Source organism: Carassius auratus, chromosome 47 (assembly GCF_003368295.1).
Source record: "Carassius auratus strain Wakin chromosome 47, ASM336829v1, whole genome shotgun sequence".
Lineage (NCBI taxonomy): Eukaryota > Metazoa > Chordata > Actinopteri > Cypriniformes > Cyprinidae > Carassius > Carassius auratus.
In genome coordinates this window covers 5,133,623-5,160,808 of record NC_039289.1, presented here as the reverse complement: position 1 = coordinate 5,160,808, position 27,186 = coordinate 5,133,623, and the positions used below count along the sequence as shown (strand labels likewise).

The window sequence follows — 27,186 nt, the reverse complement described above, 5'->3', positions numbered from 1 at the left end:
TTCTACTGCGGCACAAAGTGTTCGTTGTGCTGTTTGAGGAATGTGAACATGATACAAAACCTTTAGAGCACAGTGAACGAGGAGGATAAGGAAACAATTGATAACATCAGGACAAGGAAAAAGAGAAAAGAGGGAATACAGTTGCTAGGTGGTTGTTAAGGTGTTCTGCATGGTTGCTAGGGGGGTGGGTAGTTGCTAGGCAGACGGTACACTATTCTGGGTGGTTTTTAAGGAAATCTGCGTGTTTTGTTTTGTTTTGGGTGGTTGCTAGGGAGATCTGTATGGTTGCTAGGTAGATGCTATGGTGTTCTGGCTGGTTGTTAGGTGGTTTTTAGAGAATTCTGGGAGGTTACTAGAAGAAAAAAAAAACTCTGATACTCTGATGTCTAAATATCTCTTAGAAAGTCAATTTTATCGCTCATCAGACAAACATCATCGTCCGCCAGATGAAATGCGCCAAAGTTTAATACTTAAGATTAGGGTTAGAGATTCTTTATAGAAAAAAAAAGGAAGTGTAAATAGGAATAAGCATCAGACTATTAATCAGACAGTCGTGCAGATAGAGGCCAGCCATCATTAGATGAAGAGATCTTAAATGAACACTCAGCCCGGATGTGTTGCGTAGAAACAGACCACAAAATGACAGGTTGAGATTGCACAACCAACATGGAAGTCAAGCTCTCGGCACGAACGTTCATTCGGTTTAACACTCACAGTCATATACATATGAAAAGTTCATCCAGTAGGTTTCACCTCCACAAAAGTGGTTGGTGTAAATGACGTTTTTATATACATTTAAAACACCTACATGGGTACGAATGAGTAGCTGATCTTTATTTTCCATTCACGTTGACATTAACAGCACACGTTGTTTCCTACAAACGTGAATATACACAAACGGAAACATCTCGATACCAGAATGAGTGATTTCCTATCATCTTTTACAGCTAAAAAATGGCCACAGAACTGTTTAACACTAAACTACAAATGGCAAAAACTTAAAACCGGCAAACCTTCATTTTGATTCATCGGATTTGTCAAACCAGTGCGATTGCCAGTGAATGGACAATGTTTGAATATTCAGGTCACTAGGCTCATCTGAGTATTCAAAACATCTACTTGAGGGAAAAGGAGAGTCATAACATGCAAAATTGCATTAGGCTGGCAACCAATTGCTTGCTACTAAACACAACGTTCATCATCTTACCAGCACACACACACACACACACACACAGTATTTTCAGCTCCAAGTTGGCATTCCTTGGAATAAAGACATAATGGGGAAAATTGTAGAGCTCTGTAACTTCATTACAGGACATTTCTCACAGAGCAGGAAGCGTTAGATGGTATCAAACCAATAAGCTCAGAGAGCACAACAAGACTAGATGATATTCTTGTCGATTCCTGAAAGCAGAAACAACCGTTTTTGAATGAGACTCACCACCGGTTTGGGTTTGGAGTCAGCCACCAGACTGGCGAAGAAATCCTCCTCGTTGATCTGATTGATAACATGAGCGTCGTAAGCCACCGTTATCGACACTTCCTGCATCATCTTGGCAAAGTTTCTGCGAGGAGCACTGAGCGAGACAGGTGTGTTTTGAGAAACAAGGGAGGGAGGGAGGAGGAAATGAGGAGAAGAAAGCTGAAAAATCTGTCGAGACCAGCTGACAAGTTTCTTTACAGATGAGAGCCGGCCCCTTGAGGCGGGAAATAAACACGGGGGGGACGGACCACAGAGGAACACACTCTCGCTCTTGCATAAACACCTGGTTTTGTCTTCCAAGGATCGTGTATCCTGCTCAATTCCTCCAAAGAGTAGAAACGCTGTGTTTGTCTGCTGACTTGCTAAACTGCAAAAAGAGTTGTGCAGTGATGACACTTAGTCTCAAGGACTGTGGTAGTTACCACTGGAAATTTGAAGAGCCAGACAAGCGGAAAAGGTTTGTCAGACATTCTCAATGGGGTCTTCTAACTCCCCTGGTGATTCTCTCTTAATCTTCTCATCGGGTCTCGTTTTTCCTCCCAAGAGAAATAAAGTGGGTTTGTTCCTGGTTTAATAAGTATCCAAATGCAAACATCTACAAGCCGAGGACTCGAGATGCCATGTGGTCAGAGTTCTCCAAGGCTGATTCCTCTAAGCTGTTTCCACTCTCAAAGTACGTCTTCTTTCGATTAAGTCCTCTTTCAGTATCAAGAGGATGTGAAATCTGGAATTCGGCTCGTAATCCACAGAGTGGGAAGTTCGTACAGCTTGTGCTTTCGATGCAAGCAGGTGCCTTTGAATTCCATCACCCTGTAAGCGTATTACCCCCGGAGACTAGATCCTCTTTAAATTCACACCATTTCAAAGAGAAACAACCACTCTGCATTTCCTCTTCTTGCACATGTGATTGGAAACGTCTGGGATCACGGGTGGAAGAAGCAATCTGTGCACAGCTTCATGGTCTGTGTGTGGCGTCTGGTGTCCAGGTCTGATATGGAGATACGGCAACAAGGCTTCCTGTCCTTGCTACACAGTCTCCTCCCTCACAGCTGTCTCATAAAACAAGTAAACTCGTCATCCAAGTGGCAGAATCTTCTAGGAATTAACAAGATCAGAGACGGTGAGGATAAAAATAACAGTTTTGAGGTTGAATGGCAGTCTAAACGTCTTTATTCGTCCATTTTTAGCGTTGATTTTTGATGAAACATCTCATTGATCTGCTCTCCTGTCTGTCTTTCACTTTTGTTTGCATAAGATAAAGAGGAAAGTGTGACTAAGTACACACACGAACATGGGCGCCAATGAGGCGTGGTCAACGCAGATGCTGGCAGCAATGACGGTGCAGAACTCATTTACATGGGCAAAACACCACTTGGCAAGATGTCGAGAAAATCCAGTTGAAAAAATAAGAAGAATCAGCTTATGCTTATGGTCTTCTCTCCAAAGGAGCAATAACAACAGACCTGGGCAAAACGCAAGTAGTCCAAATGAAGTCTGTGGCGTAAATGCCACAGGTATAAACACATCCCTCCCGTTAGGGTGTGGAGGAGACGTGGATCAAGGGTGCATGGAGGTGGGTGTGGATTGTAGGGAGTTGAAAGTGCCATACAAAGGAAAAACAAAGGATAATGATTCTACAGACACATGATTCAGGCATAAAATGAAGCTGCTCTCTTTCTGCTGATTTGTTGATGAATGCACCTGTTACATCACCTCACTCAGGTGCTGCTTTCCCACAGAGTGATTCTCCCTTCTCTGGTTTCTCATTTCTCCCTCGCTGGGTCCTAATATCTGCCAAATTCATGGTTCTCTGTCCAGTCACATATAATAAACAACATAGCACAGTGCACAAGACACTTAAAAAAAAATTAAAAGTAGGGAGTATGGTACCACAGAGTCAATCTAATTAAAATATAATTGGGACATGCTTCACCCCCCACCCGAAATGCAAACTCAACATCACACAAATAAATAAATACCACCCCTCCTCCAACAAAAATAGAAAAAGTCTTGTGGAATGGGTTTGAGGCAGAGAATTGTGGGTATTTATCCTTGAGTCTTAACTCCACCTTGACTCAATGGAGTCTTGAAACCCAGACAAGGTCTCTGCATTCTGTGAATAACTGTAAGCTAGCTTTGTGGTGTAGCGCCTCACATTTCTCAAACAATGCAAAAGTGACCTGGGATTACATAATTAACTCTTTCAACATTAGTGCATAGGGTTCCACCCATTTCATCATCTGCCATAAATCCAACTGAACAGACAACTAAAAGCACACCTCAGCACTATAAGCCAAGCAATTTGAAAACTCATTCATTTTCAAAGCACAAACAAACAAGAAGTAGATAAATCATTAAAACATTCAAATTAAAAATAATATTTATGGTTGGTTTTTTGTTTAAAATCAACAGAATAGAAAAAGAAAGGCTAAAACAAAATGATATATATTAAGAAATGCCCAGTTTCTGACAGTGCCTTAAAAGAGGTTTGGAGTTGTTTCTTACCTTGATATTGCAAGCTTGCTCCATCAGACGCTGAGCATTCTCTGCCGCCCTGTAGCGTTTTGGGAGCTGGACCCGGAAAAATTTCAGCGCACCCTCAAAGTCGGCTTGAAGCAAGTCTTCCTTGGAGGTCTGCATGCAAACAGAAAAACAGAACTGGTTTAGGGTCATTTCAGTAAAATTAACCTGATAAAATACCTGAAGAGGAACTTGCTATGTGATTATTTTCCTCATTTATGTTTGCATTGGCCTTTTGTGAACCTGACAAAGCCACATGACAGATGTTATGTTGCTTGAGCATAAATCAGATATTTAAATCCATCTATTGAATCACAACAAGAGTGAGACTAAGATTTGCACAGTACAACTTCATTTCTCCCAATACTGAAAAACTGCCCAATAGTGAAAAGCTAATAATTACTTTATTCTATAGCCAAAATAACTAATAGTATTAAACCAAATGTTAATCTGCACTTTGCAAACAAAAAAAGAAAATAATTATACATTAAAAGTAAAAAATAATGCATTGTTTCCTGCAACTGAACTTATAAATAAAAACATAAAAACAAAATTAACATGTATGCTACATGTAAACCTAAGGCATCAAAGCATGTTTATTTAATTAAATATATCATAACATTTATATAATAAAACTGCTTTGTGTGCTGCAAGTTCACTTAAGGATTACAGTTAATACATACACGCATAAAAGCACCTTAAATTTTTTATATGCTGCAGGTTAAGGCATTAAATAAATAAAAAAAACAACCAAAAGTACATTAAAAATAAAAAAGAAAAGTTTATATGCAAGTGAATGAGGGCATCAAAGCATTCTTAAAAAACAAACAAACAAATAAAACCATTTTAAAAACAAAAGAACATGCTGAGTGAACGCAAGTCATCAAAAGCATTATCAATAAAATATAATAAATATACAAACAAACAAATAAATTAATAACTAAAAACATTAAAAATAAATATTAAATAATTTGTATGCTGCAAGTGAACTTACGGTATTAAAGAACTACATAAATTTGAACACTTAAAACAAAAGTTTTTAAATACAAAAGGCAAAGTAACACTTTGAAACAAAATTGCCTTCAACAGAATGACAAATAAATGCCAGCTACACGCTTCCTACATAAACACATACAAAGGCCACACATGAGCCACATATAAACACACATAACATAAACAGACATGAAGAAGGCCTATTTCTGCAGCAGCTGCCCCTCACCGCCAGCAGTCGGGGCACAAACAGGCGGTGACCCATGCCCAGCAACCCCATGACTCTATCAGTACAGTCATTGACCAGCCCACCCTTGTCCTCTCCAGCGCCCCCTTCCTCCAGCCTCAGCACAGCAGGTGGTATCTGAGCCCATAGAGGCGCTGAAGTCAAGTCTCTCTCTGGGGTCAAAGGTGAAAGAGCCTCTTGGGCTCCTTGGGAATCCCCAGCATCGTCCTCCCATGGAGGCTCTGGGGCTGACTTGGAGTCAGCCACGTTGATGTAACAAGACGGTGTCCAATCTTGGGAAACCTAGTCCAGGCAGTTGATTCGGTAGCGCTAAAGCAGTCTCTGCAAATGTGACGGTGTCATTCGATCATGATTCGACAAGCCTGAGTATGTGGCATCAAAAACTGGAGAGCAGATTCACACTTGCATTGATCCATTTTGGGTCTGCAATGTAAACAATATCGGAGACCACGCCTAGTTTAAAAGACGCCAGAACCAAAGCAAACCGAAAGTGGTTTGACATGCTTCAACGAAGAAATACGCTTCCATTCTGGTTTATCATTGGCCGGCTCCTCCCGAAATCCCAAATTTGCAATTTGTTGCCTGGCAACAGGCAGGAGGAGAGTCGCGTGGTGCTGTTGAGACAGACAACGTGCAGCACGTCTTCTGTGTTTTGCTCGTCTTTAAAGGGTCTCGAATCAAGGTGGAAACAAGACGAAGTTGAGTCGTCGTCATGTAGATTCTGTAAAGTCTGTAAAGTCGGAGTCAAGCTATTTCCTTGTTCTTGTTCAGTCGAGAGTCTGCCAGCTCCGTCATCCTGCCGAGGTCCAGAACTATCCAAAAGGTGCCAGAACGTCCAAGTGTGGGATGAAGGAAGCGAGATGCGAGACTTGGTGGAGGCTGTGGTATTCTCATCCTCCGGCCTTCGCTACTCCAGCTCCAGTGGCTTCTGTGCTTTGCTTTCCAACAGCAGGGAAAGATGTGGAGAGAGAGATGCTCAGAGATGCTGTCGATGCTAGAAAAGGTGGCAGAGTGGTGGAAAGGGAGGAGGAGAGGAAGATAGGAGGGGCATTGCGAGGGAACAGGAAACCATGGACGAATGGACAGTGGACATGGCCGAGGCTCCAATGCAACTCATGCTAAATGCTAATTGCTGCTGGATGCTCGCTAAAGGAACGGACAGGGGCACATGTGGAGAAACAGAGCGCGAGATGGAGGGGTGTGGAGAGAGAGAGAGAGAGAGAGAGAGAGGAGGAGGGGGTTTGGGAGCCTTCGGGGAGAATGTCGTAATGGTTAGCCAATAGGAGCGAGGCAGTGCACCCCCCTCTAGCTCCTCTCTGTCTCTATTAATGTACATCTCTTGCTTCCTCACACGCACATTCACATCAACTTCTGTCCACCTGATTCCACCGGTTTCTTCGGTTTCAATTTAAACTGGTGGGAAAATAGGAGAACACGCGAACAATAATATTTCTTTATTTCACTAGCATTACAATTTAATCGGTGAGCAAAATACAAAAAACACACATTGACAAAACCTGTCAAGAAAACGGTTTATATTATACCAAATAATAGAAAGGATTTTAATTTTTTACTTTAAGAAAATAGCTAAAAAATAATAGTATATTATTTATTTCAAAGATTTGCTCGGACAACAATAAATAAATGAGTAATACTGGATTATAGTAATAAAAATATAATCAGAATTGCAACTGAGAAAAATGATTGAAAATAACATTCAGATGCATTAGGACAATGTGTTCATATTTAGTTTTTTTTGTTATAATTTATATTTTATATTATATTTAGATTGAATATAGATAAATACATACATAAATAAATATATATATATATATATATATATACATTTCCACACACATTTCCATGTGGGCACCAGTAATACTTTATAAAATAAAAAAAACGACTAAACAGTCATCAAATATATTATTGGGTTCTCGGAGCAAAAGCGCAGTGGCTTTTGAGAATTTTTCTATTTAAAAAAACAAAACAATACAAAACAAAAAATTTTGTCAGTTGGGCCTATTTAGACACAAATATAAAAATATTAGATCAGATGATTTATCAAGCCATATTTATATTTAGATTTACATGTGACAGAAAAAATACTATATGTGTGTGTATAAATGAATGAATGAAAGAATGAATATATATATATATATATATATATATATATATATATATATATATATATATATATATATATATATATATATATATATATATATACACACACACGTATATGGAACAAAAGGAACAAAGCTGGAAACAAAAATTTAAGTGAGTATAAAAAAAATCCTACACACTTGTGTTTAAACATGCACCTAAGGAGTGAAGTCACACGTATTTGTAAAGCGCTTTTCACAATACACATTGTTTTGCAACAATATAAATAATGACATGAGAGGACATTTGTCATAAGTAACTACGTAAAACATTGTTGGTCTTCAACATGACAAATTATATAATCATGCTTGTGTCAATCTAGTCTAGTACATCTAATCTCCCTGAGATGTGAAGTTTCACTACAAAAACCTTCATAGTTCCTCTTCAATAAACACCTGGAGCTGGCAAAGCTGGTTCTCACATCTAGTGTAATTACAGAACAGGGAAGTGGAGTATTTCTTCACATTAAATCAGTGGATATGTCCGTATCTCCTCCATAGGTTAGCTCAGACACATTCAGGGCAGCGCAGTCCGCTCTAGCTCTAGCTCCATTTTGTCATTCTGCCATTGCAGCTTACACAAAGGTGTGGCATTGTGGATGAAGCTAATGTATTTGTGCTGAGAATGCTGTTGGAAAGCTTCGCAGCCGACAGAATTGGCCAGCAGATAATGACAAACTGCCCTTTGAATCGTAATGGAAGCTGAATATATTCAAAACCACTAATAGAAACTAGCAAAATACTTGGTGGTTATAGGTGGATTTTGTTCCAAAAAGTATTAAAAAAAAGCATTTTTTTTTTCCCAAATGTGATCTGTAACTGTATTATAGTCCTAATGCACCACGAACAGTGCTGCATTAATACAGCTATAGTGGCATTACTGGGTTAATGACCCACAGCTGCATACTGTGTCATCCATCGTGCTGCTGATGATCAATAACACCACAACAACAAACCCAAACACATGCATACATCACTCGGACAGCAGCCATATGGCTCAGATCAACTTTCTTATTAGTTTGTGTTAACGAGCCAATGCATCTAATGAAAAGAAAGATGCCATTTGCGGTTAGAAAAGTTTGCAGGAAAAATGATAAATTGAGGTTATTTCCTGTTTACACAGCACCTCCTAACCAATGTCTCTATGTGTAGAGAGTGTGTGTGTGTCTGTGTGTGTGTGTGTGTGTGTGTGTGTGTGTGTGTGTGTGTGTGTGTATATATATATATTTTTTTTTTTTTAATTTTATCAGTTTCTTTTTTAAAATTACTCATAGCAAAACCTATGAAACCAGAAATATCTGAACATCTGCATGCAAAGATTTGGATGAAAAAATAAGGCAATATTTCTTCTGACCAGCAGAGGGACACACACTCAATAGTTTGCTTTTTTACCTGCAGAGCTGTGGTACTAAAAACATTTCACACATATTTGATTTTAACATATGAAATTCGTTACTTAATTCATTACTCGTCACTTGGTAAATACAATTTAAACTACTGAGATCTGTTTTCAATCGTTTTAAAATAAAGCAGAAATAAAAACAAAATTACGTGAATGAAAATTTGAAATAATGTTGAAGTATTAAAATGACTAAAACTGGAAAAAAAAATAAAGCTATGAAGAAAAAACTAATAAATATGATAAATGACATCAAAATTATTACATTTAAAATAAAAATGAACAATTTACTTAAAATAAAAATAAAAACTAAACAAATACTAATAATACAAAGATAATTCAAATTATTATCAAAAATTACTTTCCCCTAACTTCCCCATCCTGTAAACCACAGTTGAGAATTTCCCAGATTTTTCGGAAATATATCATGGTGAGGTGCAGTACCTTCAGAAGAGCCAGTGCCACATTGAAGATGATGTTCAACCCCTGTGAAGACAATGAAACACAAAAATGACATACACAGAATCCTATCTTTGAAAGTCAAACTGCCTGGAAGTGCAAAACGCACATACAAAGGTGTTTTACTGTAATAAAGACGATACAATTTCATTTAAATGGTTCGTAGGAGCTGTAATGCTGTCTTTGCGCTCTACTAACGATGGGAATGTCGAGCGCATTTGCATCTCCTAAAATAGCTCGAATCATACAAAGAGCTCAAATGTGTGGGATTGGCAGAAGCTGGAGGAAGAGGCAAACAATTTCCCTCGCACATGCTCAGGTTGACTGACAGGCAGGTGGATGTGAAGGATGGAGGTGCTGTGTGTGTGTGTGTGTCAGGGGGGAGCAGGTGGCATCGCAGTAGCGTGCGGGGAAGCAATGCTGAAGTCAGCTCCGCATGGAAACACCTGTCTTGAGCATCACGAAGACAACCCTTTCACATGGCAACACCGAGCTAAAAATATCCTGCGTTCTCTAATAATAACAGAGGCAGAGGCTAGCTCTCCCTGACAGACCCTAGATGGCGCTAGGGGGCTAAATGGAAATTGTGGGAGATGATGTGCCTGCATGTGTTTGTGTTTGTTGAGGGAGTGATAAGACTTTACTATTTGGCTTGGGATCTGAACACTCTGGTTATACATGAAATATGAAAACTATAATTGCTTGTTAGAATTTATACGAGCAAAACTATCAGTATTTACATTTACGTCAAGCAAAGCAATATACAACAACCTGAGCAATTCATTCTTCATTAGCTTGAGGAATTAGCATAGCAGTTTGAAAATTGCAGTAATTGCATTAACTACTGGGAATAGTTTGGGGTCAGTACTTTTATTATTACTTAGATTTTTTCTATAAGTACCAAGATGTGTTATTTTTAGAGGTTTCTTGAGGGAACATTTGGGTAAATTTCACTATAACACTAAATGTACCTTGTGAACCTGACTGATAATAAATCCCACGTGCCCTTAATCCCGGAAGTTGTTTAAATTAGCCAATCAGCTTAGAGCTTGCCAAAGAGAGAAAATGCTTTCTGGTTTTGTGCCCAATATCATTAGATGGGATGATTTTAAAGCTTCTTTAGAACAGTGTATATTGAAGAAGCAAAAAAACTGAATATAAATAAATTGAAATGTAAATATGAATAGGGAGAGATTCATGAATAAGAAAGACTACGATCACTATGAGTTACTTAACAGTCGAGCCTGAGCCTCAAAAGAGGACGGAGCACTAAATGAATTAGAAATGAACTAAAGAAAGAGAGAGAGGGGTGTCTCACAAGCATCGAACAGATTCTCATCATGCGATTCATTGACTGAGACAGGCTGAGGAAACTTTTAATTGTCTTGCCTCAGGCTACCACAGACGCTGAATGAAAGGAAAAGGGGAGAAAAGTGATATATAAAAAAGGAAATGCTCTCTGAGGAGCAGAAAGGTCGAAGCGTTTCTTTTGGAAAGACACAAAGCCTATTTCTGAGAAGTCAAAGACGCTTGCTCTGGGAAATCTAACAAGTTCAAGAAGTTTAGAAACAACTGAACTTTCTGTCAGTTTCATGTGCTACTGGAAACCCAACTTCAATATTTATTTAACCAGAAAAGAAATGCATTTAAAAAATGTTTTAATGACATGGTTATTAAATCCCTTAAGTTTATCTTTAGTGTAAGTATAATACATACAAAGTGTAATATTTTAATATTTATTATCCTGTAGAGATCACATTTCTAATTTTGCATTACTCTTTATGGATTTGATCATTTTCCCTGATTTTATTAATTATTAGCATTAAGTATCATGAACTAAAAAAGACCAGTTCCAATTTAGGTTTAGGTAAATTTAGTACATATAATATTACATTATTAACATTTCAAGTTGCATAGATTCATTTTAATGTATTTTGAACAAATGCAGAATGCAAAGTGTATTTACATTTATATGATTAACAGGAACAATCAGTAAATGCTGACTCGTGTTCGTGAATTGAAACCTATTGTAAAGTATTACTTTAAACTATAGCACCCATGTTTCTAAACTCGGTTTCTATTTATGTTGTGTTAGCTAGCCACACCCCCAGTAACTTCTCATTGGTTAAACGTAATTTTGTGATAGGAGGAAGATGCATCACCTCGCACAAGAGCAGGTCAGTGATATGGAAGACCATGCAGAGAGGGAACTTGGCAGTAAACAGCGTTAAGAACCACTGGGACGCGTACATATGGGCCTCTAAGTTCAGGTCCTGGAAGTGAGACCACAGGTCAGGCAACTGCTCCTGGAAAGAGGGAGGAGGAGAGAAACAGGGACAGTTAGTGCAAGGGCAAGAAATATGCATTATAATTAGTTTAAAGGGCTCGACAATTAGGACTGCCTGATTGCCCAGGGCCAGCATGAAAGATGAGAGATTCGTCACTGGCCTGATCGGGCTACTACAGCTTCGTCATGAAAGTTTATCATTTGCACACGTTTTAAGCATTGCCAATTTAATTTTAAAGCACAAGAAGATGCAAATAGCAACTCCATTCAGTGTTCTGCACAAAGTGCACACAGAAAGATGCGTCTCAGGTAATGCCCAAGTCTCCTATTGCATTTCTGCCTGTTGCCGTTGAGCCATGTTTTTTTTTTTTTTTTTTTTGATCTGTTAGGGTTATTCAGATTATATATATATTTTTTTTTTAAAGCAGAAGTGAAGGAACTTGAGCAAGACATATTTCCAGACAAAAAGAACAATAGACTAATGACCCTTTTCTTTCCACAAGCTTTTAAACCATTTCTATTGGGAGTGTAAGACTACTGGACTATAGCACAGGGTCAAGAGTGCAGTTATAAAGCACATTACACAAACAATAGCTAATAATTCAAAGACCTACGTGTGTTTTGATCTATTTGTGCTGCTGAGTTCATGAGAATGTGCTTGTTTTGTGTTTTGTGAAGTATCAATAGAGAAAGGTTCAGTGCCTTGCTGAGGCAATACAGAAATAACAAAGATGAAGTAAAAGTTTCTTCAACAATGCAGTGGGAAAACCCACAACGGAGAAAACACTTCTTTTCTTGCCTAAGATACACTTAATCACTACTCATCTAGTAACATTTGAGGACTTCACAAAAAACACTTTGGAATCGAAACAAAACTTGTTAGGTTCAGACCTCTACAGCCCAGGGGGAAAAAATAATAATAAATAATAAAAATGTATATATATAAAAAAAAAAAAAGATTAAAAATACATAAACATTTAATTAAATTAAATATAAATAATACATCACCTCTCTTCAACCAGCTACACAATTTAAGGAAATGTCTACAAGAAGTATGGTGCAGGACAAATTAAATGCAAATTAGAGGTTTCAAATGAAGTATGAGAAAAAGCAATCGTGATGCTTGCCTCAAAAAGAAAATTACACTATGAATTCAGAGACTAGGAAGAGAATAAATCAAAGAGGTAACTGATATCTAAACAGGCACATCTTAAATTAGCATCACAAAAGAGCCGGAGCTCCAGAGTGAATATTTTAGATTGCACTGTTAGACTGGAGAGGTGGGAGGGTTGGGTTAACACATGCAAAGTAAATGATGATGGGAATTCATCCAGATAGTGCTGTACGGCACGTAATATGTGATCGATGCTAACACTCCTAGTAGATACTAACCGGATTGGGTTTAGCACTGAAAGAGGGCTACTTCAGGCCTAATTGCATTTCACCACAAAATTAAAACCCATTTTCCAGTGCATTAGGTCTACTAGCTTACAAGAGGGCCACCGCTTGCACTTGAGACGCACAAGTACGGCCTGACAAGGGGTGTATAAGACAGTGTGCGATACAATCTCTAAAAGGCATAGTTTACAAAAAAAAAAAAAAAACATTTGCTGAAAATGTACTAGCCATCCACGATCTAGGGAAAAGATTTGGAATATTTAGCATTAGATCACCTGCTCACCAGTGGATCATTTGCAGTGAATGGGTGCCGTCAGAATGACAGTCCAGACAGCTGATAAAAACATCACAATAATCCACAAGTAATCCACACAACGCCGGTCCATCAGTTGTCAAGTGAAGTCAAAAGAAACACATTTATAAGAAACAAATCCATCATGAAAGTGCTTTAACTTTAACAATTGCTTCCGGCCAAAATACCAGTTCATAATCAGAAACAACGCTTCCTCCAGTGAAAAAGTCCATCCTCTGTTGTCCTCTCAAATCAAAATCCACCAACATATTTCTTTAGAACAGTTTTAAATGGTGCTTGATCTGTGCATATTTCTCTCCTGATTCAGATACGACGACCTTTACACTAGAAAAAGCAATATTATGGGTAAAGGGCTCAAACAGCTTTTCAGTTCAAAAGACATTAATTTATAGACTGGAGTGTGGATTACTGTGATGATTTTATCAGCTGTTTGGACACTCATTCTGACGGCACCCAATCACTGCAGAAGATTCATTGGTGAGCAAGTGATGTAATGCTACATTTCTGCAAAGCTGTTCTGATAAAGAACAAACTCATCTAAATCTTGGAAAGAATGATGTACATTTTGAGTACATTTTCAGCAAATTTCAACTTTTTGGTGAACGATTCCTTTAACAAACACTCAAGAGCCAAACCTGCAGTAGACGCTCAAGCTGGTAGAACTTGCAGTGAAGATCTTCAAAGTTGTTTTTGTAGAGCTCTCGGAGACCGTAGTTGTACATGATCTTCACCAGCACGCAGAAAGCTTGCTCCTCGGGCATCTAAAGAGAAAAAGCGAGAGATATTGCCATGATATTTCAGATGCAAATGCTTTCTGTGTGAATAGGGCTTAATAACCACAACCAACCCGTGATGTTTAGACGGTCTATGGCAGTCTACAGTGATGCTATCAGAGTTTGTTTGTGTTTCTGAGATGGAGAGCGAGACAGACAGAGAGCTGGGTATTAAATCACACAGACAGCGTGTGCGTCCCGAGCTCAATAGGCTCCTACAGGAAGACGGGCTCCGTCATTAATATTCCTGACAGCTCCTGAGCTTCCTGGGCAAGGCCACGAGAAAGACACTTATACTACATTATAGAAATCCCCAAACGCACTCTAATATCAAGCTCCATAAGAGCTGGCATCACAGAAAAACAAAAAACACCATCTTATTCAGCCCTCGCTTTAATTAAATATGGAATTAACCGTTTCATCAATGTCCTACACTCGCTTCCTGTTTCTCTCCACCTACTATAAGCTCAATAACAGCCTCAAAAAGTCAAAGATAAGGCACAATGAGGTAGGTTTCTATTTACACTTATTATTTAGTCTCAAAAACTCTTCAAACTGCTGATTTACTAGCACAGCAGTTGAGCTTAAAGATAAAACTGACCTTAAAGGAAGTTTACATAATGCCTGCTAAGAGAACATGTACCTCTTTTTGCAGCATAAATTCACACATTTTGAAATCGGAAAGCCTGCGTTTGTGTAATGTTGTATTTTTGGGTTAGTCTCCCAAAAATAAATTCAAATACAGAAAGTAAACATTTAATAATATTAAATGAAATGAATAATAAATGAATAAAACTACTTGAAGTCTCTAAAATGTATGTATGGAGCAGTTAAATAATTAAACTTAAAGACTTACTTGGCTTTAATATGTTTATTTCAATAATTATCTGTGTAATGTGTTACGGACGCCAGCTGATAAATGCTGTGCAGATAAAGATGAAACAGTGCTGGTCAAAATACTTACATGTAAAAGTAATACGGCTGCCAAAAATGATTGACCTTGGCAATATCCAATCTCTTCATCATACACAGAGTAAGCCTGTGGAAAAAAACATATTATGGACCAAAATCAAGGAAAAAATGATTCAATATTTTTAATTTATCCATGTTATGATATTTCTGTTTCTGAACCATTTTATTCTTTTTACTAAATCAAAAATAATACAATTTGTGATAAAATAATAAAAGAAATATAAAAAAAAAAAAAAAAAAAAAATCTATAGAGAAAAGTTTTGTTACAGAAAAAAAAAGAAAAGAAATAAAGCATGTTCGTAATATAAAATTCAGCCCTGCCCTACATTACTTAGCACTAAACATTTTCAACTGAATAAACGTGTAACAATTTAAAGTTACATGTGTTGTGAATCAAGCTTCATGCTGTATTTAAATCACAAGCTTCGACATAAATGACTGGAGACACTGATAAACGTTTATGTATTAATATATCAACATATTAATATTATAAGAAATTTAATATACAATTGTTACAGTTATAATCAAAATTTAAATTGTAAGATTTTTATCAAATGCATTTTTATATATTATATATTTAAAAATTTGCAAAGCAATTAAGTAAAAATGTCAAGCAACATAGTTCAGCACTAGTACTGAATTCAACTGATTTCTGATGAAAAAAAAAGGTATGTGTATTTTAAGACTGCTTTGTTTAATGTTGCTCATTCATTCAGATTTCACAGCCAGAACCATCTGTTTAATTATATAGAGATAGATGTGTGCTTAACTGGATAACTGCCTGCTGGAAACAGCATAATCTATTACTCAAGCTTTGTTTCTAAATATAATAACGGATCCATGATGCGTAACTTTGTTTAACTATAGCAGGGTGTACGAGTTCTCATTTTCACAGATGCAGGGAGGCGAGTACAGCATGTGGTTGGATGCCTGTATCTATGGAGGCAGCTTGTATTACGACAAAACAAAAGGTCAGTGGATAGAGATGTTGCAGCGGTGTGGTGATGCTTGTTACCAGACGACTGGATGCAAGATGAGCAGCTTTCACCTCACCTTGCAGATCTTGTAGAGAGAGTCTTGGCCGTCGCCGCCGGAGTCTTTGAAGTAGTCGTGAGCAGGGAAGGTACGATGGATGTCTCTGGTGATCACTGTTTCTTGGGGCGAGTCCTGTGGGTTTAAACAAGAGTGTTACAATCAGGCATTTTTTTCCATTTGACATTTATTTTGGACAATTTATATAATTTTTGTAAGTTTAAGATGTTTATTTTTTTCATTATTGATTATAATGAATAAATACTTTTTTTATTTTATAAAATACATATGATATCTAATGATTTCTATTACTGTATTTATCGTTACTAAATAATTAAAACATTTTGGTAACACTTTATAATAACTGCACACTATTAATCATTAATTAAGCATTAGTAAACAGATAATTCATAATTTATAAAGCATTAATAGACAGTAATAAGCAGTTTATAAATACAGATATAAATGCTTTATTCTTGATTTAAAAGCATATCTATAATGTGTTTAATAATTGTATTTTCATACTTTATTCATGATCAATTTATAATTTCTCAATGAAGTATAGCATTATTTACAAACCAGTTATTTAGGAGTTGCCAGTGATTCATAAGATCACAAGAAATGTAGTAAATTCAGGTAGTTATAAAGCATTTAGTAATGGTCAGTTAACTATTTATGAGCTCATCTAAAGTGAGGACTAGTTATGCCTTGTAAAGCATTTATAAAGGATATTTAAAGACTCAGTTATCTTCTAAACAAAAAACGGAAACCAACACCACACAGTGATACAGAACATAGAAATACTGACAGCCTTTAAATCTCATTTGTAAAAGCTTTACAAGGCATAAATAGTCCTCACTTAAGATGAGCTCACAAAAATAGTTAACTAGCAACTACATATATTTTATAACTACCTGAATTAACCCTGAATTACAGTAGAAATACATGTTAATAAACCATTTATTAAAACTATAAGTAACTATTACTATATGTCTGAATAAAAAGATGTATGAATGCACATTTAAATAGTTTATTAATCATTTACTTACAATTTCTAAGTGATCTTATGAACCACTGACAACTCCTTAATAACTGGTGTGTAAATAATGCTATACTTAATTTAGAAATGATAAGTTGATCATTAATAAAGTATGAAAAAACAATTATTAAATACATTATAGATATGCTTTTAAATCCGGTATAAAGCATTTATATCTGTATTTATAAACTGCTTATAAATGTCTATTAATGCTTTATAAATTATAAATTTCCTAATGCTTAACTAATGATTAATAGCATGCAGTTATTATAAATGTACCAATTTTTTATAGAATTAAAAAACAAGAAAATATTTTGCATTACACTACAATATTTAATAGAATGGTTTTCATAAAGTGTTTTTTTTAATTAAATGAAATGAAATTAAAATGTCATTTATTTATTATTATTATTATTAATTTAACTGTTTGTAAATGTATTGTTTTAATGGTAATAATAATAACAACAACTTTGCATTTTTTATTTATTATTTACTTAGTTTAATTATTTTATAAATAAATATATCAATAAAAAATACTGTATTATAATGTATATGCGTTTATTTATTATAACTAGCTGATTATTAGTCATAAATATTTAAATATATAGGTTTTGATATTGTAATTATTATTAATAATAATAACAATAACAATGGACAACAATAAAATGCTGTATTAGATTACTTTAATTTGATCTGGATTCTAGGCTTTTTGGATTCTTTTTAACACTTTTTTTTTTTTTCATAGGAACAGCAACAGATGAGGGAACATATCTGTGATTTGAACAGATTAGTGTGCTGGCAGATGAGATACAGAAAAGGTCCTGTCATATATGTAGCCTGCACTGGAAAAGCTCAATTGCCAATCAATGCTCGTTCCAATATAATACAATGCTCCGATACAAACTTAAAGGTTAAGCTTGACTGAAGACAGTGGAGGAGAGCGTATAAAGTGTATTTTGTCAAGAAGACTCTAAGAAGAGTCCTTGAGCGAAGGCATAACCTTGTGTGAAGTGTTTACAGAGCTGAGACAGATTAGGAAGTGCACTCTTCAAAGTTGAACAGCAAATCAAATTATCAAGTCATATGCAGACACCGTTCCAGTCACATGATGGAGTACATGAACAGACTCTTAAGATGCAAAATAGGGCTGAAACTCTGGACCAGAGACACTTAAAGAAATCGAATCTGGTCCAAACTGACTCCAGAATGAGTTTTGTGCCATGCAGTTAAAAGAGCATAATATTAAGCAGTTTTATTTTCTGTCAAGTCTTGAGTGAACAGATTCATTGAATTCATGCCGTGGCAACATCTCTGACAGGCTGAGTTGTATTAAGGTGCATTCAATTAACAGCGTGTGTCAGGGCTAATTAAAAGCATCATCAGTCAACTAATGCGAGAGAAGGAAGGACAGGTTTTCACCTCCCCTCACCTGTTTACAGCACGGCTGAGAGTTTGTTAAAGGGTAAATACTTATAAAATGTTATTTGATATATCATATTACAATTTATATATATATATATCATATAGTATTGTTTTAATCCAATTTTTTTATTTCAGATTTATTTTAATTAACAATTATTGTATTACTTATTATTTCAATATATTTAGTTAATAAAAACAATAAAATATATAATATATTTTATAACATTTATAAAATGTTTATTTTAAATTAATGGAAAATATTATGATGTAATACATATTTATAAACATATTATAAACCATAAAATATAAATTATATAAAAAAACAAAAATAATATTACACACCCACAGACATAAACATACAAATATACACATGACCATGTAAAATAGTAAAAAATAACATGAAAATATCATACCAGCAGCTACTGTTATCAGTTATAGGGAAAAGCTATCGTTGAAACCCTAGTAATAAGCTCTAATGTCACACCATAGCCTAAGGAGAACTCTGACCTTTGCCAAGCAATGACCTGTAACGGGGGAATATATAAAACCTGCATTTTTACAGCAAGTGCCATATTGGGGATTTTTTGCAAGAGCAACAAAAAGACTCAAAGCTGTAATTTATTCTCAGTATGGGGTTAATCACAGCGTTGTGTATGATTGAGTTTAGTTTCACTGTTGCTTCCTCACTCTTTTTGCATCTTTCCCTTTCACCCCCATCACTCTCACTTCTCCCAGCTTGCATGAAAATGAAATGCTGCCTCATAAACTGCGAGTTAGTGACAAATGGTATTTATAAATACAGCCAGAGATACAGGCTGCGCATGGTAATGTGGCCACTAAACATCTGTGAGGCTCTGCAACAGCAAAAGTGTCCAGAGACTAGAGACATAGAGAGAGGGATAAACAAATCTGATTACATCTGATTACATCCATGGCTAAAGCCCAAGTCAACTTTCCGACAGGGTTTGCCCTGAATGCTACTGTTGACTGGGTGTGTGGTCGCCGTTAGATTTGTCTAGGCTTTTAAAGACAGATAAAACCACTGACCTTCAGGGACATTGATCAGAGGGAATTTCAGTAGGGCTGGGAGTTTATTAGTCAGACATGAGCAACGGGGTGTGGAACTGAAGCGCAATGCAAAGGTTACTGGTTCAGTTCACAGGGAATTAATAATCGTACAAGCCTGATTTTATATCAAAATTTAACCGAAAACTACTAAACAAAAAAATTAAGTAAATGGTTTTAAATGCTGTTAATTTAGACATCACTGTACTCAGGGTACAAAATGAAAAATTGGTAATATATATAAAAAAATATATAATTTTTTTTGGTAAATATTTTAAAAAGTGATTTAAGGCTTCATATTATAATACACAGTATGAAAATTTGATATAAGATGGTATTTGACTATATATGATATGTTATTAAATTATAAGTAATTTTTAAATATCCAACAGTTATGGCTGATAAGCAATACATTTCCAAATGTATATGTAAAACTTGAAAAAAAAGAAACATAAAATAAATACTTTTAAACAAACATTCAAAATTACGCAAAAAAGTAAACTTAGGCAATCACAGAATTATACTGTACAATATGAAAGCTGGATATTCATTTTGAGATTTACTAAGGATGATATTTCAAGTGTTAAAATTTTAAAGGTATCTGAAATATTTCTGATACACAAGTATTAATGAATTTTTATAATATATTTTTTATTTAAAAAAAAAAAAAAAAAAAAAACATTTTAAATGCCATAAGTGAATTTAGGCATCAAGACAAAATGTACAGGATTACAAATGGATATCCATTTTGAGATTTGCTATTTAATGTTATTAAATTGTTAGAGGTGACCAAAATTAAAACTCTACACTATAAATACACAAAATGAATTCTAAATTGAATGTAAAAAATAAAAATAGATTTTAAGAAAGATTCATTTTAATTGATAATTATCTAATAAAAATATTAAAAAGTAAAACTAAAAAATCGATACATCAAAGTACGGTGTGAAAAACTGATATTACAGTTCTTTATTACGAATAAGATACATTTTACATTAAACTAAATTAAAACCAAGAATATATAAACATTTCAAAACTGCACTATAATGTGACTAATCAAAGTTATCATATAAAGAGAAAATGCCCTGGAAAGGTTATAGTTGAGGTTTCACCTAGTATCACACAAAAAATGTAAATACTATGATCTAAAAATACATGTCTTAGTTCTCATACGCTCAGTACATTTTGACATGTAGCCTTGTGTGAATTGGGCCCAACAAATGAGCTGCCACAAAGAAGCGCATTTCACCCTGAAGCTCACAGGCCTTCGCTCATCTCGGTACCGCCCCAGAATGACAGGCAGCTCTGAAAGCCGCTTGGTTCAGTCACAGCAATGCCGGGGCTATAAGATCAAAGCAGACTCTCCCGCAAGAACAGACTGAGCCGCTCTGAAATCCGGGATGACAGCGAACGACATTAGTGCAAGCCGGACTGAGAGATGCAGCATGACAAGCTGGTGTGGAGGCACAGTGAGTGAGACAGGCACGCCGTCTCTGAGAAGCTGCCGTCAGACCCGCTCCGTCACTCTAGAACCTTCCGCGGTGGGCTCACAGTGCGATAGAGCCTCTGAAGATTGTGCCGGGCATCCCACTGGGTTCTAAGGCAGTCAGCGCCGATCTTGTGCCGGTCTGACAACAGTGCTGCTGTCACCACAGCCCCACCTGGAGCGAGCTGACCTATTTCTCAGATGTCACCGGGAGGAGAGGGTATATAAGTGGTGTGGTGTGCTATCAAAAGCCCAATCTGATCCAAGTGGAGCCGTAGATGTTTCTACAGGGATCAGAATCTGCTCCGTTAACACGTGACTAGGGATGGGTACTGAAACCCTGTATTAAACTGGCCCCGGGGCTAAATTATGAAAGATTGAGTATCAGTAAGATCTGACGCTATTGGTTCTGCTTTCGGTACTGGAGGGGGAAAAAATTATGTACTATGTATTTTTGCTTAATAATGTTATCGTGCACATTTAATCTCACGAAACATTTCTAATGTGCGATCATATTAAGACGTTTGTCTGTGAGATCTGCGAGATCTCATGCGCATAGCGGGGGCTGTCTGTCAGTCACACATACATGACAAGAACGAGCGCGGCGCACGCACACGCATAAGGGGCCGTTCACATATCGCGTCTTTTGCATGCTCAAGTTCTTTATTTCAAATGTAACAACGTTGAAATCTCAGCCAAGATGAAGGAACAGCTAATAGCTGTATGTAGATTTTTTAATTTAGTAGCAGAGCTACTGCAAGCAATTTTTAGTGCTTCAAATCCATTTATCCATTGCTGAAATTTCCGCGTCTTCATGGAGAGAGCAGGTCATGGTTGCTTAGCAATGGCAGAAGCCTCAGGAGTGCAAGTGACTGAAGGATTTGGGGGAAAAAATCAGAAAGTGGCATGCCTAGCGTTTTCAACGCGTTTTTAGATGCGATATGTGAACGGCCCCTTACAGTACGAAAACTCCTGCTTAATACAAAGAGTGACGATTGCGGAGACAGCAATACGTTCCAAAGTGTTGATGCAGACAACGCTCGTTGTCGTAAGTGCAACAAAGCAATATGTCAAAGCATCTTTCAAAAGTGCATTATGTGCAGAAAGAGACATGCAAAGTTTTGACTGCCTAACACAACACAAAGTAACACAACACAAAGTACTGATAAGAATACCATTAAAGTACCGGACCGTTAAGCAGTATCGGTAAGAGTAGTAATACCGTTAAAACCTTCACGATACCCATCCCTACATGTGTCGCTGTAATATTAAGCAATAGAGGTCAAGCCAGGGTCTGCTGGAACGGATTACATGATCTCTGTTCAGCTGCGGAAGATGAAATAAAGATGTTGACCATTGAACTGAACAGAAATTTAAATAACCTGTTTGGATGTATGGATTATTCATATTATTAATTATTAGAAACCGATACCAATTATGTCATATCGTGGCTGCTAAATGCTAAATTACAATAGTAAAATTCAATATTATGTAAATGTAAAAACATAAAAAAATAAACATTATTTATAAAAAAAAATACTTTTTTTTAAGTTTTAAATGCTATAAAAAAGTTGACATCGTAACAGTATAATAAACGGATATTTATTTCTTATTAAGACTTTCTGTGAGTGAACGGATTCGGAGATGCTGAAACACTCGGATTAATTTCAAGTTCTGTGTGAAAAACTGATGAATGATGATTAATAGGATTGCTCCGGTACTAAAACTCTGGCTGATAAGTCAATAAATCTCTTCATGTTATGGCTATTAAATCAATTAATGCCCGATACTAAAATCTGACAATATATTGTCGAAATAAATTCACACACACACAAAAAACCCCACTTAAAATGTATCGTTTTAAATGTTAAAGTGAGTTTAAGCATCATATCATTATAATCGATCGCATAAAAATGGATATTCATTTTTGTTGAGAGTTCCTAAAAATTTAACGGTGTTATTAAATTATTAGTATTAATAAAGATTTAGTGAACGTTAGATGATTTAAATGTTAAAATAGAGGAAAAGAACATGCAAAATTACTTAGCCCATAACAACCAAAACCGATAAATAAATAAAAATCTTGTATTATCCAAAAACCGACATGATAGCGATTTATTTATTATTCCTAAATATATCAGCCAAGATGACTTCTTTTTACAGTTTAGTTTCTATATAGCAGATGGTTTTAAAAGTAGCTTTGTGATGAGAACTTTATATCATCCAATACTAATAAATTATATAAAACGGTGTCTAATATCGGCCAATAACTGATAAGATACCGACATAGTGTATTCCTACTTAAATATCAGCCAAGATGACTCTTTTTTTTTTTTTTTTTTTTATAGCTTAGTTTCTTTAAATATTCTAGGTAGTAGCTTTGTAATTAGAACGTTAAATGTCTAAAAAGAGAAAATCCTCTTTTGTATGATAAAGTACATACCCTGACCCCTTCAACCTTCCTGCAATGAACCTCAAGAGTGGTGGAGGTTAAAATTAGAAGCGAGGGGAAAAGGCAAGGCAGAAAAATCGCAGGTGTTTGACAGTAGCAATATTACTTCCCCTTCCGCTGGCTGGACTCGGCGCAGTTCAAAGTGGGCTGTAATTGAAATTGACAAACTGCAGCATTAGCCTCATCACAACAGCCAACCTTGCAGCGGCAAAATAAAAGGTGCCTGAGGGAGGAAGAGAAAGGGAGAAAGAGGAAGAAGGACTGAAGTGTTCTCTATGCTTCGAAGCACCAAGACAGATTAATCTTGTTCATGCATAATGCATGTCAGCGCTGTGTGTGATCGCACTGACGGCTGGTTATTAACTGTGTCACAGTGCGAAAACACATCCGAATCAACAGACCTCACATGCATATACAATGCACAGCTAAACTCCTGCAAAACACTGATCAGGCAAAGGCAATCAAAAACTGTAATCCTCAAAAGTTGATATATTTTAGTTCAAGGTGTACACTAACTTCTTGAGTTACTTGATCTACTTGATTGCAGATCTAAAGATATCCATTAAATTTGAACTTAACATTTTCTGGATTATGAGTTTCACAACATTCATCAGATTCTGTTAAACACCAGAAAGCCTGACATGGCTCTTTTCTAGGATTTTTAGGTCACCTGAGGGCCTCAAGACAGGCTGTTAACTCGTCTGTCAGCGTGCCGTCACTGCTCTTTTAATTGCCAGTGCTGTGTTGCATGCTAATACACTGGGCAAGCTAATTAACTAATATGAAAGATATTTGCTATAGTTATGGACGGTGAGTACAATTGTCACATCAATATCAATACCAGTGAGATTTTAAGATTATCAATACTAACTTTAAAATCATGGCAAAAACTAACCTAATCGAACATTTTCTTTTTTTTTAAAAGTGAAATATTAATACAAATATTAAAACAATGACGTAGTGCTCAAATGATTCTCAATAAATTAAAACTACTGAAGTAAACTAGGGATGCACCAATAATATATTTAATATGAAGCCATTCATTTATATATTAGCTAATTTCAGACAATCTACACTTTGAGACTGATAACAAAATAAATTCTCAACATAAGTTTTTGTTTCTACAACACCGAATATCATATAAATCTGCTTTTAAATAAGAGTTGTTATAATTAACAAAAAATACAACTATTTAAAATCAGTAACTGAAATAAAGCTGAAATAAAATATTACTATTAGAACATTAAAACTTTAAATTGAAAATGGCAACTAAAAAAATAAAATAAACTGATGTATTCATCACTTAGAAATAAGATGAAAATTGCTTAACTTTATGCAATATTTATTTTTTTTCTAAAATAGCTGGTCTGAATTTAAATAAAACTACTAAAATCTTTACCATCCCACATTTATAATGATAGCTAACTTCCTTTTTTAAAAGTTAAGTCGTAAATATAGCTTTCTTATCGGACCGATATGGATAAAATAAAATGATTTACAAAGTCAATACCGATATGACCACAATATACTGTGCATCCTAAAGAAAATGCCACCAAAATATAAATACTAAATTGAGAGCAGAAAGTATCTATTTTTCTTGTCATTGCCATAGTTTGATTAATTTTACCAAAAACAAAAAACAAAAACAGAATAGACTAGTGATGCTGGAGATTATATATTTTTTGTCCTATTTTTACAAATTTACTTTATACTAACGATACTGCTGAAAGATATTGCTTTTAGATTTTATGTGTATGGACTTAATACTACTTCAGCTGTGAAGCATTGCAGAATAGTGGCTATATTTGTCTCTCCACCTGGGAACAGCGGATGTTTTTTACCTATCCATTTGTGATGTGAGTGCCTAGATGGAAGGTGCCCTTTATGCCTTGGGCCAGTTTCCTCTTTAGAAAACTTAAACTTCACTATTATGGAAGAAAAAGGCCACACAAGTCACAGACCATTCAAAACATCCCAAAGTAATCTGTGAGAAACCAAAGTAGGTGGATGCAGGCAGCATCTCAGGTCAGAGGGCACAATGGAAATGAAGGGAACATGTAGAGGACATGTCAACGAACCCAGAAGACCTTTGAGAATTCAACAAAAACAGCGTGCTTGATGTGTACTAGAGGTCTTCCAGTGGCTGTTTATTCAGTTGATTTGAACACAAAAGGAGGACCACAAGGGTTAAGCGCCAACATTTGGGATAGGACCACCGAATAAACGCTCTAGACTTCTGGGAATTCAGAGAACCGCAGGTTTCGATCGAATTTATTAAGAGGGATGTAGCATCTCAACTCCTCAATATGGCATTTGGATACTATAAGCAGAGAATTTTCTATTTTAGCGGCTATTATTTTTCAGCCTCAAAACTCTTAAAAAGTCTTCCTGAATTAAGCTGGCATAGCTACAAGAATTGAAGTCTTGAGGGCTGGTGGGAAAAAAAGCCCTGAGAGTTAGTGACAGGAACTCTCGACTTGTCGATATGTTATTCAAATGAACAGCTAATCCCACACAACGAAGTAATGGTAGAATTCGTTTCCAAGGGGAAAGCACAGACCCAGAAGATTCACCTCAGGTCAAGTGGATTAAACTATGATGGATCTGGCCGAACACACAGAGATGATTGGAAATAAGAGCGTTGACTCTCAGGGGAATAGGGCTTTTAATACAGTCGGTTATGAATTAAAGGGCTGTGAGAGGAGCCTGGCTGATAAGGGAACAGTGGTGTCAAAACCATCCTTCATTGTTCTTGGTGACCTGCTTTTCCTCACAAGGTGTCAAATCAAAGATTTGACTCAATCTGTCTCGCTCCTTTAACCCAAATGTGCATGACAAAGGGGCAACCTTTAGGGGAAAGGCACACCGACAATCTTTATTTCACTTCACATAACCTATTTGACTTGCCTTATTCAGACAAGCAAACTACTGATTACTAGTCCTGAGGCTTAAAGCGACAGTTTTTGCTTTAACATTTTGTCATCATTTACTGCAATGAGAATTATACAGACTTAAAATGTCATGGAAGTAGAGTAAATGTTGCCAACTGTAAGTTTTAGGTTTCTCTTTAAATTACTAATATCTCCAATTAAATAAATAAAAAACATTATATCGCATACGATATTTAATGCACATCTTGTCAGTAAATTTGGTTCTGTAATAAGCGGTAAATCTCCCATCACCTGCATGCTTTCACATGGAGCAGCAATCACTATACCGAGCCAATTTTTCAACAAGCTGTGCAGAAGCTATTCAGAACATCTATCTATCTATCTATCTATCTATCTATCTATCTATCTATCTATCTATCTATCTATCTATTTTTTTTTTCTTTTATGTACACAAATATCAAGTAATATCAAGTAAATTACTGACGCAAATAATCGGTAACAGGTTATTTGCTAACAATAACGAATAGTGCATCATAGCAATACATAAACTATTAAACTATTTTTATTAAAACACTGTTATTGCAAGCGAAATGTAACATTATCTGTTGCCTTTTTGTGTTTTTTTTTGGGGGGGGGGCTTTTTGTTTTGTTTTCTGTTCTGTATAAGAAAAAGGAAGGTTGTAATATTATGTATGTATATATATGTATGTATATATATATATATATATATATATATATATGTATGTATATATATATATATATATATATATATATGTATATATATATATATATATAT

At 35.9% G+C, this 27,186-nt stretch overlaps 1 protein-coding gene across 5 annotated transcripts in view; it reads right to left on the bottom strand.

Annotated features, from left to right (window-relative positions):
• Positions 1-27,186, bottom strand: part of rabgap1l (RAB GTPase activating protein 1-like) — a 90,171-nt gene that overhangs the window by 8,394 nt on the left and 54,591 nt on the right. For 2 of the 5 annotated variants that reach the window (XM_026235849.1, XM_026235851.1), the window contains exons 14-19: positions 16,057-16,170; positions 14,996-15,070; positions 13,894-14,019; positions 11,423-11,566; positions 9,246-9,287; positions 3,989-4,117 (exon numbers count right to left, since the gene is read on the bottom strand). In XM_026235849.1, coding sequence (XP_026091634.1) covers positions 3,989-4,117; positions 9,246-9,287; positions 11,423-11,566; positions 13,894-14,019; positions 14,996-15,070; positions 16,057-16,170 — 630 coding nt within the window. Of the gene's footprint in view, positions 1-1,441; positions 3,837-3,988; positions 4,118-5,222; positions 6,588-9,245; positions 9,288-11,422; positions 11,567-13,893; positions 14,020-14,995; positions 15,071-16,056; positions 16,171-27,186 lie in introns of those variants that run through there. The other 3 variants (XM_026235852.1, XM_026235855.1, XM_026235853.1) reach the window with 3 other exon arrangements.